Source organism: Etheostoma cragini, chromosome 12 (genome assembly GCF_013103735.1).
Source record: "Etheostoma cragini isolate CJK2018 chromosome 12, CSU_Ecrag_1.0, whole genome shotgun sequence".
Lineage (NCBI taxonomy): Eukaryota > Metazoa > Chordata > Actinopteri > Perciformes > Percidae > Etheostoma > Etheostoma cragini.
In genome coordinates this window covers 15,320,083-15,336,625 of record NC_048418.1, presented here as the reverse complement: position 1 = coordinate 15,336,625, position 16,543 = coordinate 15,320,083, and the positions used below count along the sequence as shown (strand labels likewise).

Here is a 16,543-nt window from a genome sequence, read left to right as displayed (position 1 = left end):
TTGCAGCACTTGTCTGTAATCATTTTGTTTGCGGCTGTTTAAAAAAAATAAAAGTTACATGAGTGGATTTGTTAAACAGATTTCACTGGGCAGCACTTTGACAAACAGCACTGTAGTTCACACCAGCAAGACCAAGACAAGCTGTGAATTTCTCTCAGAACATTTTTCAAAGCATAACCACCTAACCCAGAGTGCAATCTGCATCGTATGTCTCAGCTGGAAGAACAACAATGAACGGGAGCCGTGCTTTAGGATTTTTGCATGTCTGCTGCTGGACGCTGACCTCTAGTTCATAGCACCTTAATACTTCTGTTCAATAGAGACAAACACAAGGAGATGTCTCGATCAAACAAGATGAATGGACTCAGTAGTGGTCAGCCTCAGCCATTCATTCATACAGTACGAGTCTGAGGCTTTTGTTTCTCCTAGCTGATACTGTGGTGGATACTTATTGGTAAAGCACACAGTTTGATGAATGTAGCAGCTTAGTTCCTTCTCCAATATCACATTCTCAGTAGGAGAAATAAGATAAAAGTCAAGATTTTATCTTGCTATGTTCTTTACTTTACTATAGCTTTTTTTTGCCATAACTGGAGGGAAAAGAGGTCAATACAAAAATGGTTTCATGTATTTGCAATTTTGAAACAATTCCCCAGTACCCTCTCATTTCCCTGTCTTTGCTTTCACCATGTAAAATCCCAAAAGGTCCGCACTGCACGTTTGAATACAGGGAGACTAATGACATATTTATTTAGACCACATCTACCAGGGTCAGTCCTCTCATAAGCCTTTTGGAGATGAATTAATAGCTCTGACCTATAAGATAATGAGCGGATGTCAATGTGGAAAAAGTCACCACAAATCGATTTTAGAAAGCAGTTAATAAATAAAAAGTCGTAAAAAGAAAAAAGTGTGTATCTCATAAAACAAAAAAGAGAAATAGGAAATGAATGGCTAATGAATATTGAATCTGTAATTGAATGAGTTAACTTAGCATTTATACACATATTGTTGAATTCTTTTGCCTAATTAAGACCCAGATGTCTCACTGAGGCTTTCCACTGCCAAACAGATTTATCTAATTAATATGTAAGCTGCACATTTTGCTTGAGTGTGACAGACATGGACAGCAACTCCAGAAAAAAGCACAATATCTCAAACAAATGATGTCACAAGTCATTAAAACTCTTGCCTAGAAAAATGTAGAGCACATTCTGCCAAATGTTGAGATGTTATGATACTGTAGAACAGTAACAATTTGTAAAAATCACCTTTGCCACCTTTTTTCTCCCTAATCACATTACATCGTCAGTAAGTAGTTGACATGGTTACCAGAAATACCATATAATTTGCATGGTAATAATAACCTTCGCAATTAATTTTTACTCTTTGTTATTTAGTGTGTGCTTTCTGTAATCACTGTTCCATTTAAATGATAAAAGCATACCATGATCCCTCTTTGATCTGTGATTTAAAATAATTGTGGGAAAATATTATAAAATATTATAATCCTTTAGAGACGTTGGAATCCTTACAAGTGTGAGTTTTAAATTAACTGTCATCAGTCTTGCCAGTTTTTTCCCCATAAATTAGCACCCTATCCTTGGGAGGTGGTGGTCAGCTTCAATCTCACTTTAGTTAGAACGAGCATGGCAGTGCAACGAGAAGCCAGATCTTGTTAGATAAGTGACACCATATATCAGTGAAGGTGACTAAAAGCATGCAATAACCGTACAGTCTGGCATATAGTCTGGCACATGTCACTTTGGAGCACAATAAGGCTCCTGCCACAAATTGTCTCATCACTTCACTTTAACTGGGCTGTCGTGACTTCCAAGCTTAATTGAAGTGATTTCAGGTGTTTGGTTACACTTGTGACAGACAGATGAAGTGTCTTGACTAAAATATATTTATAAAAATATCCCCCCCTCCCCCCACAGCCTGTGTGGGTAAGAGGGTAAGTGTGACACCTAGTGGCACTGACAGTAATAACATCTTGTAATTATAACCGTTTTCATGAGAAACACATATGGATCCTGTACGATTAGTTACCCGCAAGTTATTTTTTAACAATACATCATTACAGTCAGTTTAATGAATACAACACATTGATTTCAATAAGGCCTGTTGCATGCAGACACACACATTCAGGGATTTAATTATTCACAAACCAACCTAAATTCCATATATAATTGACCTGGTTTGTGCTTTCCAAAGACACGCAATGAAGAAATTACTTTGTCATGTGCATTCCAAGCGACTGAAATATCTCACACATGGCATACAAAACTATCAGTCCTGAGGCGAAAGTCAACAGGGGGTTAAGGAAGTTTCTGTGCACCACTTTCTTGGCAACTGAAGGCACAACTCCATATTGAACTCAGATGGAGCCAAGTGGCCTCAGACTCTCTGGTGGAGGGTGAAAACACCCTATCTGGAGAGATTGTTTTTCGCAGTATGCCGAAAACTAATTACAAGCAATAAATTAATTTCACGCTACTGCTTTAGAATTAATTGCATCTTTACAGAAGTGACTGGAAGTGATGGCTCAAGCAGCTCTGATAACGGTGGACACACAAAGTGGTCTATTGAATTATGTGGCTTATCAGTGCCATTGGTTTACATAGGATGCACTAAATGATCTAAAACTCTTGTTTCTTGTTGTTTTATTTACTGCAAAGGTATTTTTGTCATGGAGCTACCATAGCACACACACACACACACACACACACACACACACACACACACACACACACACACACACACACACCAAATGTTAGGACAGCTAAAAACGTTTTGTGCAGTAGGCCTTTACAAAAACGTTTCTTTTGCACTAACTATGTTTTGTGTGAACATAAGCCAGTGTACAGTAGTGAAAGAGTGAGGCCAAATGAGGCAACTTATGGAATAAGATCTGATACTGGCACGTCAAACTCTTTCCTCCCTGGTTCTCAGTTTGGACTTCCATGATACATTTCACACCCGCCTATAAAGAAGCAATGTGTCAAATGAACTAAGGTTGTTCAAGTAACTCCTCGGCTTTAATGCTGCTTCATCACTGTGGCCAGTTGGTTAATAGGAGCACAACAGAGAGCATGACCTCTCATATCCAGCATGTTAAATAGCTGGCCCATGGTAACCATGGTAAATGCTTTGGATGGAACTCTTCAGAAATCGGTGTCCAAACATTTCTAGGAATTTGAATCATCGCAGCTTTTCATGTCAGATTTCTGGAATATCAGTTATACACAAACATTTTTCTTTCTGCATCCTCCCCTAATTGTGACCTGTGTAATCTGTGCAGATAATGCTGCATTTTTAACAACATTCCAGTGTTTGATCGTAGCGCGAGATCAGTTTCATTACAAGACCTTTTCTTCCTGCTCGCCGCTGTCATCTTTGATACTCCTCATCACAATCCCATGACATATGGTCCTTTCTAAACCCTCTAATTATATTTCCTGCTTTAGATTTGTAATTCATCACACTGATGCATGATCTCCATGTCATCTAAACTAAAGTAGGTGAATTGTTCACAAGCACCAATGCTTTTTTACATTTATAATTTAATAATCCATAATTGGCCTGAGCATATCAACATCAATAACTGATGGGGGATTTCAATTTGTCTTTCAATACTATTGTTGTAATGTGTTATTTATTCATTGAGGTCTAGCTAAGCTTGGTATCTACATAATTTCACCATTGTAAATGTTATCAATAATTAATTGAAAGCAACGTTGACTTGACCCTACAGTGAATTTTTGCCAGTTAATCATTCACCAGAGTACACACAGACACTGGACACAATGAACCACTGTTTGTGCTCCAACATTCTGTTTTATCGTTCTGCCAAAGTCAAAACTGTACGAGAAGCATTTTTTGGTTGTTGGCAAGTTAGTGCTAATAAAGATCAAACTGTAAAATGGGGTCCAAGCTCTAAGCAAAGCCTTTAGGACGTACAGTTAACTTTAAAATATGTATAACCAGGTCAAAAACTATTTTTATTTCATAAATTAAACCATGACTTCTATTAAACTACATTTGCTAAAGTGGCACACGTTCACTTAGAGACACAATCTTTAATGACCATGTACAGTTACAACTTCAATAACTTAATAAACACATATGGGAATGTCAAGATTTCATTCCAGGATCTGGGAAATTTTTTCTTGTGTCTTGTCAGTCTTGTGTTCAAACAGTTCTAGGCAGTGTCAGTTATACCTCACTCATCACATTCCTGCCCTCGCGTGGACTTTAACATGATTACTGGCAGTATAATGCAACAGCCTCGGTGACACAGGGCTAAAACTACGCCCAATCAACGGTCAAGAGCTGCAGAGGAATGTGATTGCACAGAGAAATACTGTATGATTTGGAAAAACAGTGAAAGACAATCAACATTAATGTTTAAAACTGGTTGAAGTTTAAAGCATGCAATTTAAAATGAAGTATGTTCCTGTAAAATATTAAAGAAGGCAGTTTTATTAATGTCTTATACCGTTTAGGTATTTCCTTGTTTTATTTTTCTTTAAAAAATGTTATCAAAACTATTAAATTAAGCGAGCAATTGCAAAAATACAGAATTGTATTATTTACTGTGAACACGGATTATGAACATTTAACAAAATACCCAATGCTGTCACTCTTACAGTCGATAGAAAACCCTGCAGCCCTTCACTGCATATTTCAATACAGTGATCAACATAACAACCCCCCAACCTTCCTATACAATATCAAGCTAGTATGGCTAATGAAACCAAGACTCTGAAGGCAAACACGCAACACACGGCACAAAGTATGTACAACTGACAGCATTCTGCAAAGTTTTCAGTGCAAAATACCTTTACCAAAAAGCAACACAACAAACTAACAACATAAAGCGATAGTAGAGCAGTGTGCACACACAGACACCATCTGCTTGTTTTTTTTCTCATTCATGTTCGGGGGGAATACCAAGCATTCAGATCCCGGGCCTGTCTATATCCTGTACAGTGAAAAGTACACATCATTATTTTTGAGCTTCATTGTTCATGTCTTTCTGGAGACAGCTCCCAGAGTTTTGAACTTTGGTCCGAGCGTGTTCAGGAAGTCGAGGTTATCGTTGTCTCCAAATTCGCTGCAGCATCCCACAGAGCCAGCTGCAGAGCCCGCCCCCTCAAAACCGTAGGAGTGGATGAGGTCATCTGCATACCGTCCGTCCTCTGTTCCAAAATGGGCCAGCTTCTGCAAGACGGAGAGGAAGCGTATTGTTACTCGGTGTGGACTAAGCCTGATCGTTGGTTGGGGAGATAGTACACAATGTGATAATAACACAAAGCTGCACAGAATATGACTGGAAGTCCGACATTACACAGAGAAACAATTTCTCTCACCAAGACCTGGAGAAATAATAAAGTTTAAGGAAGATACTATTACGGCTTAGAGATCAAGATTATATTACGCGTGAGAGTTATCTAACCTCTTACAGAGTAGTTATTAAATCATAAAGAATGAAAGGTGTACACATCTGGACACATTTAATTCTGCCACTTTCTCCCACTTTTGTGCTTCTTTCCACTCTTAGACACCCCCCAATTTAATTTTTATTTTATTTTTTTACAATAAAACATTACCTGGTGTATATAGCGGCCATTTGTTTGCCAGTTGTGAAGAAAGGTTGCGTCCTGGGCGAGGTATCTGTTGTCAACGTTTACACCGCTACCCATACCAAACTGTCCTGACTGATTACCAAACTGGTTATCATACTGGCCAGAGTAGTACTCCTGCATATCGGATGTGACAACACCGGACCTCTCAAACATCCCATTCCCATGTATGCTTTGGCCCCCGATTGTGCTGAAGCTCTTGTTCCCGGTCCATCCTGCATTCAGCACCGAGCCCTTAACTGAGCCCTTCCCTGCTTGGTCAAACCTATTAGTGGGAATATTGATGAGGCTTGAATCCTGTAGAGGAACAAAGAAAAGATTAAAAAAGAGAAATCAAGTAACAATTAAATAAATTAGGCAACAGAAAAGGGGGAAAAAAGTTAGATAAACAAGAGTATGAGCCCAGGCAATGCTTTCATTGTTATGTCCTTACCACTTCTTCCCCTGGGGACTCTGTGTTTGATTTGAGCAGGATTCCACCACTGTCCCCTACATCATCAAGTTCTATTTTATCTCTCTTTGTCACGCAGAAAAATGCAAGTAGTAGGCCTGCAATAACAAAAATATAATAATTAAAAATGAATGCACAAGGAGTGCATTTTATAACAAAAAGTGCCTCATGCAGAATGGCATTATAACATGCTTAAGTGCACAAATAGTTTATTATCGATACAGTTTAGCCAACACTATGATTCTAATTCTGCTGGCAATAGTATAGCATTGGGGGACTCACCAAGCAGTAGGAGGAGGAGCAGAGGCAAGAGCATAGCCAGTAAAGCCAGTGGCCCTAATGACACAGAGTGGTCCTTGTCCAAGCAGGCTCCATTCCTGCACTGGCAAATCCTCACCATCGCCGTCTGTGTTTTTCCGAAGCCCTGCAGATCTGTAACGTCTATGGGAATGTGGTATATCCCTGTAGGGAGCTCATTGATGTGCCGCAACATAGCTGCTGTGTCTGAGGAGGAGACACATGTACAAAATTATAAAGAGTATCCAAGAAATGGCCATACAACACTGTACAGAAGACTAAAGTAATTTTTTTAGGACACATCAAATTAAGTGTTCATTATGATAAGATTAAATAAGAAAAAAAAGATTTTGTATCAAAAAGCAAAACTCAAACACAGCATACAAATTGGTTTCAATCACAAATAGAATAAAAATTACTTCCACACTTAAACAGTCAATATGCAAAATCTATACAAATCCAATACAGAAAAATGTCTAAAGAATCAAGATGTATACTCTGTATGTAACATATACTAGAGCCTGACTGATTGATTGGAAGGTAAATAGTATTGTCTATATCATATCTTATTACATAGACAGTATGTTGTATAAGCATATATGTCACCTAATGAGAAATTACTCTACAAAAGATATGTTTGCAGCACTTTTGAAACAGTCAACATTACATAGTTTGTCCACCAGGGAGCACAAGTTTGTTTTTCAACTGTAAAATGTCCCACTCAGTACATCCCAGGTCCCAATGAAGAAAAATATTTTCAATTAAGAAAAATAATTTAAGGGAAATTTAATCAGACAATGTTTATGCTTTGCATTTATGTGGAAAACATATTGGCTAATATGTCGTTATCAGATTTTTTAAAAACTTGAATATCTTTCTAGTGCTGGAAAGTAACTACTTACATTTACAAAAGTACTGTGTTTGTGTATTTTCATTATAACCAAGTACATATTTTTATAACTATAAGTACATTTTGACGATGGTACTTCTGTAATTTTACATACATGCGATTTTGAATGCACAACTTCAACTTGTAATTGTGTATTTTACAGTGTGCTCTTGCTACCTACTTAAATCATCTGAAATTCTCATTCACCAAATATTGGTATCAGCCTCAAAAACATAATTATCAGTCAAGCTTTATGCCTGACTCTGGCTCGTTCACTGGCCATTGTATTAGTGGTTTATTCACACAAACGTGCAAAAAATAAAAAAAATGATTGCGTTGAGTAGTTTGCACTAGTGCTGTCAAACATTTAAAATATTTAATCGCGATTAATTGCATTAATGTCATAGTTAACTCATTTGTATCTAGTCTAAATGTCCCGCATTTTCTTTTTGTCCCATTATTTTTTTCTCATTTTAATACTCTTATCAACATGGAAAAGTAGATTGGCTTGCTTTGTGCAAACGTTTTTCTTTTATTGAAAACAACATTGCCAACAGTATAGCCTATAGTAGTGTTCAATTTCACACATAACATTCTCCCTTGGAGCAAATAATCTCTCACTAAATGTAACGCTGTCCATCAATAAAAGGGTGAAAAATATACTTTGAGGAGTGAGGATGGAGAATTGGCATCAGCTGTGTGCTTGGCCATCAAGTGGTATTTCAGACTGGAGGTGCTGCGTTGGTATTTCAGTTCACAAGGACAAAACACACAGATCACTTTGGTCTTATCAATGGAACCATCTGGCAACTATTAAAAAATAAACTTTCCATCCAGAAGTTTATTGGCATCCATTTTGGTGTCATGTGCTCCTCATCCACGTTACTATTCTTCAGCTGCCTCGCGAGCCCAATCAAGTGTGTGCGGCGTGCCTGTTGTGTGTTTTCGGTCTAGCTAGATCCGGTGTGGTGTTACTTTTGTGCTAACCCTACTACTTGTTGTAACAGCATGTGAAAAAAACTACAAAGTTTGCTAGGCTCAAAAGAAGGTTAGTCTTGCGATAAAAAAATTGCCGCCGGTAAAACAGGTTTGTGTTAACGCTGTAAAAAACACATTTAAATGACAACACTAGATTTGCACATTTCTTTCACAGATGTTTCAATAAAGTTTTGTTAATGTCGCAAGTGTTTTTTTAGTATTTTGTTTAAAACACATTCTTTATAAGATGTAGATCAAATAAAGGTACAACCACCTACCATTAATTTTTGTCAAGGACCATTTGCCATCATGATTGGGTGGCAGACTAAAGCTGAAGGGGTAAGAAAAGGGTCTCTGGTCTTTGTCTTCAGCCACAACCAGCACTGAGCCGAGCTCTCCTTCCTTCTCACACAACACCATCTCGGGGGTGGGGATCACTGGCACGTTGTCATTGACATCCTCCACCACAATGATGACTGTTCCTGTTCCTGTTTTGGAGCCTGAAATACATTGGAATTACATTAGAAATGAGGCAAGATTTATTTATTTTTTTCTTAAATGGCATGTCGACACTGAGATAAAAAGACACTTGGTAGACCAAGTTGGTAGCGTTGTGCCATCACTTAGGTGTAAATTATGATGAAATTTTAAATTCTAACAAGCATCTGGGCTGTGAGCCCAATTTTCACCATCACATCAGAGAGTTGTGAGTCATCAGAAATGACTTGTCACATCGTAATAACAGGTGTTCCCATGTGAGACAAAGTCAAGCTGTATGTTCAGACAGATACTGCTGAGGGTGGAGCCAGTGTTCCTGATTACTTTCTAACAAAAACATCAAAAGACATGAAGTGATGATGTCTCTGTTAATTTGGCATGCATACTTCACACTTTTCCATCCCACAGTTCTGTGTGACAGTTTGATGTGTATTTGCCAAACCCAAAAGAAAACACAGTGAGTTTATAAAACCAGTAAGTAGACGTGAGTCAGGAATTAGTCAACAGTGCAGGGCTGAACCCTCTTCATCAGTAAATCAGGTTCAGCAGTTTTATGGAAGTACAGGAGATGTGTATGTGTGAGCTTGTGCTATTATCTGAGGAATATAAGTATGTTTTTTTCTGTCATAATGGAGTCCATGTTGTATTGAAGTCATTTAAAGGAAATGTTTAGCCTTTACAAGAAACTTACTAGCATCAACAGCCTTCATGGTGATGTTGTATATTCCATTCTGGACAAACGATGACTCTCTGTCAATTGTGTTTGCCACTCTCAGCTCTCCATTATCTTTGTTGACATTGACCCACGAGGCTGGGTCTGTGACCTTGTAATACCTGAGAAAGGGTGGAAAAAGTACATGTGTATTCTTCAGCAGTGAAAGTCTGCCCTCCAGTGTTTAAGAGAAGTAACATATATTTAAGTTAGGATCTTGAGATCTAGCTGCAATTCTGTCTGTTGTCAGCCATATTGTAACACAGAAAGCTGAAAGTAAAAACAATAAAAATTAAGAATGCTTACTTGATGCCGTTGCTGCTCTTGGTCTCAGGATCTGTAGCTATGTAACTTCCTATCAGTGTGCCATTTGGTGTGTTCTCTTTGACAGTGAAGCGGATAGTAGGAGCCGAGAATTCTGGGCCCTCATCTTCATTGAGGACTGTGACATCCACAGGGATGGACCTCCATTGGGCAGTGGTGCTAGTCAGCTCAGCTTGATTACGTGCCATAATTTCAAGCTTCATATTTTGGTTCTGCTCATAATCTAACGGCTGGAAAACAGGGAAAGACTCTCTATAGCATTTGTTTGCATATTTATTTTTGACAGGGGCAGAGCATATTAATAAACATTTCTGAAAATATGCCAGATTTAGCCAAAAAGTTAGTTTTCATCTGCAGTCCTTGGCCAAATGGTACAATAGACTCCCTAAAAAGCAGATAAACAAAACTATAGGCTATATTGATTTGTAAATAAAAAATAAAATGAAATCTCACTCACCTTTGCGACATACAGCAGCCCCTCGTTGGTTTTGGGGTCAGTATCTATTCTGAAATTTCCATTTTCATTTCCTTTATTAATGACGAATTTCGAAATCCAATTTGGTGTGTTTATTAAATCCTTGTCTTCAACAGGAATTCGGAGGACGAGTTTTGGACTTTCATTTTCTTTGACATCAACTGCATACTACAGAAAACAAAAGGTTTTACTTATTGAATCACAAATCAGTTTAAAACATACTGGCAAAGACTTAATATAGCATGCACGTGTTGGGTTTAATTTTATAGTCAAGAAACATTAAGACATCATTTCAAGATGTGCAATCTTTCTGTAAGTGGTAGCTTATCACTTACGGATGTTTTGGTGAAAGTGGGCTCGTTGTCGTTGATATCGCTCACATTAATGGTTGCTGTTCCTGTGGTTGAAAGGCCACTCAATGCACCGTCTAAATCTTTGATTACTACTGTCACCACATACTTGTCTTTTGTCTAAAGAAATGAGTGACAAAATCATACCACAAAAGGGTAAATAACATGTTAAGATGAGGCAAGAGACCAAGATATTATAATCGTCATATTTCAGAGTAAATCGCAATATAATGGTACTTGTGTTCACCTCTCTGTCCAGAGTGTTCGTTTTTGTGGTGATGACACCTGTTTGTGAGTTGATGGCAAATAGGTCTAACCCAGTTGTGAGAGAATACCTAATGTCGACGTGTGTGGTTCCTGCTTGGTCTCTGTCTGTAGCATTCACCTTCCCCACCACTGTCCCTGTGGTGTAAAACATAATCATGGAGTTAATTATCAGCCACACTGAAAGTCAAAGACTGAGAATTAGTGTTGTGTATTATATGTTTATCTATTTTACCTGCGCTGCTTTGCTCTGGCACAGTGAATTGTAGTTGGTCTACGAATGTTGGAGCGTTGTCATTCACATCATCAACAATTACTTTGATGTCCAAAGGAAGGTCTGTCTGCTCATGTGTGAATTTGTCGAAAACTTTGGTTGTCAACTGTGATGAAACAAAGTCAAATTTACAAGTGTAACACACACAAAAATACATAAAAAGCGCAAGTATATCATATGGTTTCATTTATTTTTAATGTGAAATTAGTCAGTTAAAGTGTGATGTACTGCAATGTCAAATTTTAATGATTTCCCATAAGGGTCGAATCAACTTAATAAACATTCTGGTTTCACACTATAGCCGAAACTTTTAATATAATTTATTCACAGTTCAAATTGTTTGTTAGGCAAAACTACCAAACATGACTGTACCTAGTTCCAAACTTGGGCTTAGGAAATTGTGACAGGCAATTTTTTCCTGTTAATGGCATTTTTGCAATTGATGAGATTATGAGATTAATAAGGGATGAGGGAAATAATCATTGGTCGCTGGCCTGTTTCACACTCACTGTAAATAATGGGAACTCTTCACGATCAATTGCCCTGTTCACGCTCAACATCCCACTTTCACGGTTCAGACTGAACAATCCCACTGGAAACTGATCGACACCAGGTCCACTGATGACGTAGTACACTTGGTGTTTGGCTTCCGAGTCCGATACAATCTATAACAGAAACCAAAAAAATAAAACACAATAACAAAAAACTGTCCATCAGGAGAGGGTATCAAAACATCAAAGGTATTAATCACTGCATTGAGTCAATGGAAAACAGAGCCGATTCTAGGATCAAACCTTTAGGGGGTTCAGCCCCTAATGAGAATGTGACACGGATACAGTGCATGCAAAAGTGTAATCTTTGAGGTAGCTACTGAACAGGGCTGAACCATGTTGTGTTTTAGCATCAACATCGCATGGTCAGAGAGTCACATCGCAGGACGTTGCAATGTTGACGCAAATCCTTTTTTGCTGCTTAATTTCGTTCTTCTTGTACATGATTATTACCAGCAGACCCTTCCCCTTTAGGACAGATAGCCATGTGGGCAACGTGTGTCTGTGACGTTAGTCCAACAGGATTTGTTATAGGAAGTGAGGCTCTCCGTGTTTAGAAAAGTACCGTAGGCAGCTACTGCCGCTGACACAGTGATGCGCATATTTTTCGAAGGGTAGTCAGTGAAGCAACAGTAGTCAGTGTTTTATGTTCGCTGCAAATACAAACTAAATCACCTGATTAATGCAACATAATCACAACGTCTCGCGGCCATTTTCTCCCACAGAAAGCTGCTACCAGCCAGGCTAAAGCTAATATAGTTAGCCTAAAGAAACAAGGGGTCCGTCCGTCCCAACTAACGTTACGGTTCGGAGCCACGACACTGGAAAGGTAACACTAATCTACTACAGAAGTCTGTGTCTGAGCTAAGTTAGTTTAAATTGATTTAATTGTTGTTGGATACACAGAGTTTGTTGCTAGTGCGCATGACATGCAGGTCTGATCAATTTTATGAAACAAACAAGCTGGCCCCGCTAGTCGACCACAACATGACATTTAGAGGAAGCAACATGCAGTCATTGTCATTCAGGTTAGCCTGGATTCATTATTATATGAATACAATGGTGTCATGCTAGTCAACCAGAGTATTTCTACCTAATTTCTCCCTCCAAAATCACTTCAGAAGCATAAGGTTAGTCACAGCGCGGGTACTCAGATAGCTCAGTGGTTAGAGCGGGTGCCGATATACAGAGGTTTGCTCCTCGACGCAGTCGGCCCGGGTTGGAATCCAGCCTCGGCCCTTTGCTGCATGTCTCTCCCCCTCTCTCTCCCCCTTTCATATCTTCGGCTGTCCTCTCTGACTAATAAAGGGATAAAACCCTGAAAAAATAACTTTAAAAAAAAGGTTAGTTACAGTGCTTACTTGCTTTTGTGTTTGTAAAGCATTAAAGTTCAACAAAGAAGGGTTCACATTAGAAACAATCCTTTTTAATTTGTATCTTCTATGTAGATGCACTCCCCTACAAAATCACAGCAGTACCCGAGAACGATTTATTATTTCTAAATAGAGCTATTTAGGTCATTTTTTAAAAAAACAAAAATCTTTCTTCATATTGCAATATATATCGCAGGAAAGAAAATATTGCAAAGTCAGATGTTACCCAATATCATGCAGGCCTACTACTGAACAACAATGTCAACATTTTTTGACACAAATTACACTTTATAAGTCACAGTAATTACAACCAATTTGGCACAATGTTCTAACATTGAGCAATTTTAGTTGCTTACGTTTCAATTTGGGTTCTAATCGGCGATGTGAAATAAAAAACTTCTTCTCTGGAGACTACCAATGTTAAACTTCCTGCTCTCCCTCTGACAGATTAGATTCAGCCAAAGGCAGGTGTCTGGCACAACTGCCTCCAATTGGCCAAAGCTACATTTCTGTTGACCCTCCACTGTGTTACAGGCATCTATATCTACGGTTACAGGTGCATAGCATTGACTACAGCGACACAGGATATTAAACCTGTTTCGAGCCCTTTGAGCCTGGAATTGTTTGTCCTCTGTCACTAACAGACAAGTCCGTAATTCACTTGATGCACTGGAATTGATTTAAAAAGCTAAAAATCACCCATGGTGGAAAAAAGAAAAAAATGTCATTATTAAACTAATTAATAGGTGTGTTTGGGTGTTTGCCACCTGGGAAAATCAGGGACCGCCCTCGTGATTAGGTTGTTTTTCCGACTGCCAGCATTCACATGGTGGTGTCATTACCTGATGTGAGTCAAGTGCAGATGTGAGTTGCGCATGCTAAGATTGAAACGGTTTACAGCGTAACATGTCATACTGAAATTTGTGAAATCCATAAAATAATTAACTTTTCTCATTACAAACCATAACAGAGGATGGAAATCAATTCAAAAACGTTTTAGCTATCTATGATCGTTTGATTGCTAACGTTAGCTCAAAACACCATTCAAGTGACAATCTTTGTTGTGTTTGATTGCGAACTTGTAGTCAGCAGTGAACGAACTTGTTTAAGTAGGTCCAGTTTTACTATTCTGACATTACAGAAGTCTCTTCTTAGCATCTTGTAGGCTACTTGTTGCAAAGTGACGCATGCGCTACTCACATCTGCACTTGACTCACATTGGGTAGTGACAGTGGGGATGCGTGTTCTTGTTCTTCTGTTATATTGGCGTATGTCATAAAAAGCTGTTGGCTGTTGGATGTGAAAACATTGAGGTCTCAATAACAAAGATTTGCTGCTGTTTTCTTATGCGAGCATACAAACAGTCCATCGACAGGTGTTTGTTTGTGTTGTCTGCAGGACAAGATCAGATTAGATTACACTTTATTCCTCCAAAAGCGGGGAAATTCCCTTGTTACAGCAGCAGTTTCTACAATAAAAGCCAAACAAATAAACAAGTAAACACACAAACAAACAGGCAAACAACGGACAATGATCAGGGGGTAAAGTGGCGTCAAATAAAGGTATTGTAAAGTATCAATGCATCCATGTGGGAAATGACATGGATGCAATGTTGTTTTTATACACATGAATCATTTGAAACATGTTATGGGTATGTATGTTTCTTGGCAGAGACGTTTGTCCACAATAAACAGTTTGCCATTGAACCATTTTCAGTGAACCAAAGTTGTCTACATCAAACGTCGGTTGTCAAGAACACATCACCAACTGGGAATTTCTGTTATGAAAATCTAGCCTGAGTTTCCCAGCTCTGATTCCAACATGAAGTTACGTGAATGATGACTTTTTCACTGAGAAAAATGTTGTTGTTTTTTCGATGCCCATGAACGTGCGTTAATCTGGGGGTGGGAGGTGTGTGAAAAAAGTGAGGCAAATGCAGTAACAGTGAAGTGAAGAGAATGTGTGGATTTGTATTGCAAAGGCCTATTTGAGTAAACTGAATATACTACATGATTATATTGTACCTATATTTTTTAAAGATTAAGATTACCTTGTCAATGGTTTTTGGGAATGGTCCTTTATCATTCTCTAAAACGTTGAAGGGTGGTGGACTCCAACGTCTCTTGGATCGCTTCAGGAAGCCTGTGGGCTGTGACATGCAAACATGTCAGGAGTGTTAAAAAAAGAAAGAAAGTAAAGTAGCCTACTTCTGACATGTTTAACCTGCTATATACGGTTACAAGCATAGGCGTACCTTTTTTTCCTGTATTGCACTGTGGACAAGGTGAACTACCATCTCACTTTCCATTCCACTGTTGTCCCGAGCCCACACAGAAAATGTCCGCCCTCTTGGTGCCACTGATACAGGCGTTAAAGCTACTATTGCTCTATTACCCGTTATTGTAAAACGTCGGTCCTCCGGAGTTAAGCGCAATGATTCGGTGTCGCAGTCTGCAACTTCAACTGAAAACCAAGCGAGGGAAAGGTGGAAGGGTAAATGGCGGCTACAAAACAGGAGCCGATTCAACCTGGGGTAGAGAAAACTGTTCGGAGAATAATTAATGAACAAATAATAAGTGCAGTAGCCTACCTGTTGTGATTTTGTATCCAGTCGGAATTGTGTCTGGCACAATTATGTACAGAGACTTCGGGATAAAACACGACTCCACACGGGACAACATCTGAAGTCAAAAAGTCGTGAGTTACAAATAGGCTTATCGTAAATATCAAATACAAAAGAATGGCATGTTTTACTTAAATAGCAATTGCATAATGGCAGTATAGGCTACTTCTCTTTGTATTGACAGACGTTAGAAGCTTAACACGCTGCTCTATCGTTACACATGTACGCTACATGTGTAATCGGTAAATACCTTTGTATCAGAGGATAACAGACAAAAATGGAAGCACTTACCAACACCAGGAAAATGTTGAAAATTAAAACGTTCGCCATTTTTGAAAACTTTTCATTAACTTTGTCCGTATGGAGGAAGCTCTGCCGACAGTCAACCGTCCAACAGTTGGATTTGTGTCGGCGTCAGACGAAGAAACTTGTTAATTCCTGCACTTGTTCTCTGAATTAAGGACAGGCAGATTTAACGTGAGCGCGATATCTAGCTGTCGCTAGTGGCCATGAGTCAACACTGACACACCTTGGCCGCCCCACCCAGACTCTCCTTGTAATACGCAGGCGAAAGCACCTTTGGGCTGTGCTCAGAATTGCGTTGCTATTGTAACACACTGAACACGTCAACTCGTAAAGTTTGCATTTATATCTTTTTTTTTCTGCCAGCAGGGGGAAATATTGCTTACATATTCTGCCAGCTAAAGTTATTTCTTCATACATTGTACACTGTTAAGACATCAAAACCAAGCTGAACACTATAAGTTCTACTAAATGATATTTAAATTTTTATAAAAGCACTTGCATGTATATTATATTGATTTATATAAGTGTTG

The 16,543-nt window shown here is 38.7% G+C and overlaps 1 protein-coding gene across 3 annotated transcripts; it reads right to left on the bottom strand.

Annotated features, from left to right (window-relative positions):
- Window positions 1-4,062: 4,062 nt before the first annotated feature.
- On the bottom strand, window positions 4,063-16,326 carry dsc2l (desmocollin 2 like). Of its 3 annotated transcripts, none has more exons than XM_034888042.1 (16): window positions 15,999-16,325; window positions 15,675-15,765; window positions 15,339-15,547; window positions 15,135-15,233; window positions 11,670-11,825; window positions 11,122-11,266; window positions 10,870-11,024; window positions 10,608-10,742; window positions 10,255-10,440; window positions 9,780-10,027; window positions 9,453-9,595; window positions 8,542-8,763; window positions 6,382-6,603; window positions 6,082-6,197; window positions 5,616-5,945; window positions 4,063-5,226 (listed from the first exon to the last, which is right to left on the bottom strand). In XM_034888042.1, the coding sequence occupies exons 1-16, from the start codon at window positions 16,035-16,037 to the stop codon at window positions 5,032-5,034; spliced, it is 2,691 nt and encodes an 896-aa protein (XP_034743933.1). In that variant the 5' UTR covers window positions 16,038-16,325; the 3' UTR covers window positions 4,063-5,031. The 3 variants fall into 3 exon arrangements, with proteins under 3 accessions (XP_034743933.1, XP_034743934.1, XP_034743937.1); XM_034888043.1 differs by having other exon boundaries at window positions 5,018-5,226; window positions 15,339-15,541; window positions 15,999-16,326; XM_034888046.1 differs by lacking the exons at window positions 15,135-15,233; window positions 15,339-15,547; window positions 15,675-15,765; window positions 15,999-16,325 and adding an exon at window positions 11,860-11,889 and having other exon boundaries at window positions 5,018-5,226; window positions 11,670-11,819.
- Between the last annotated feature and the right edge of the window lie 217 nt (window positions 16,327-16,543).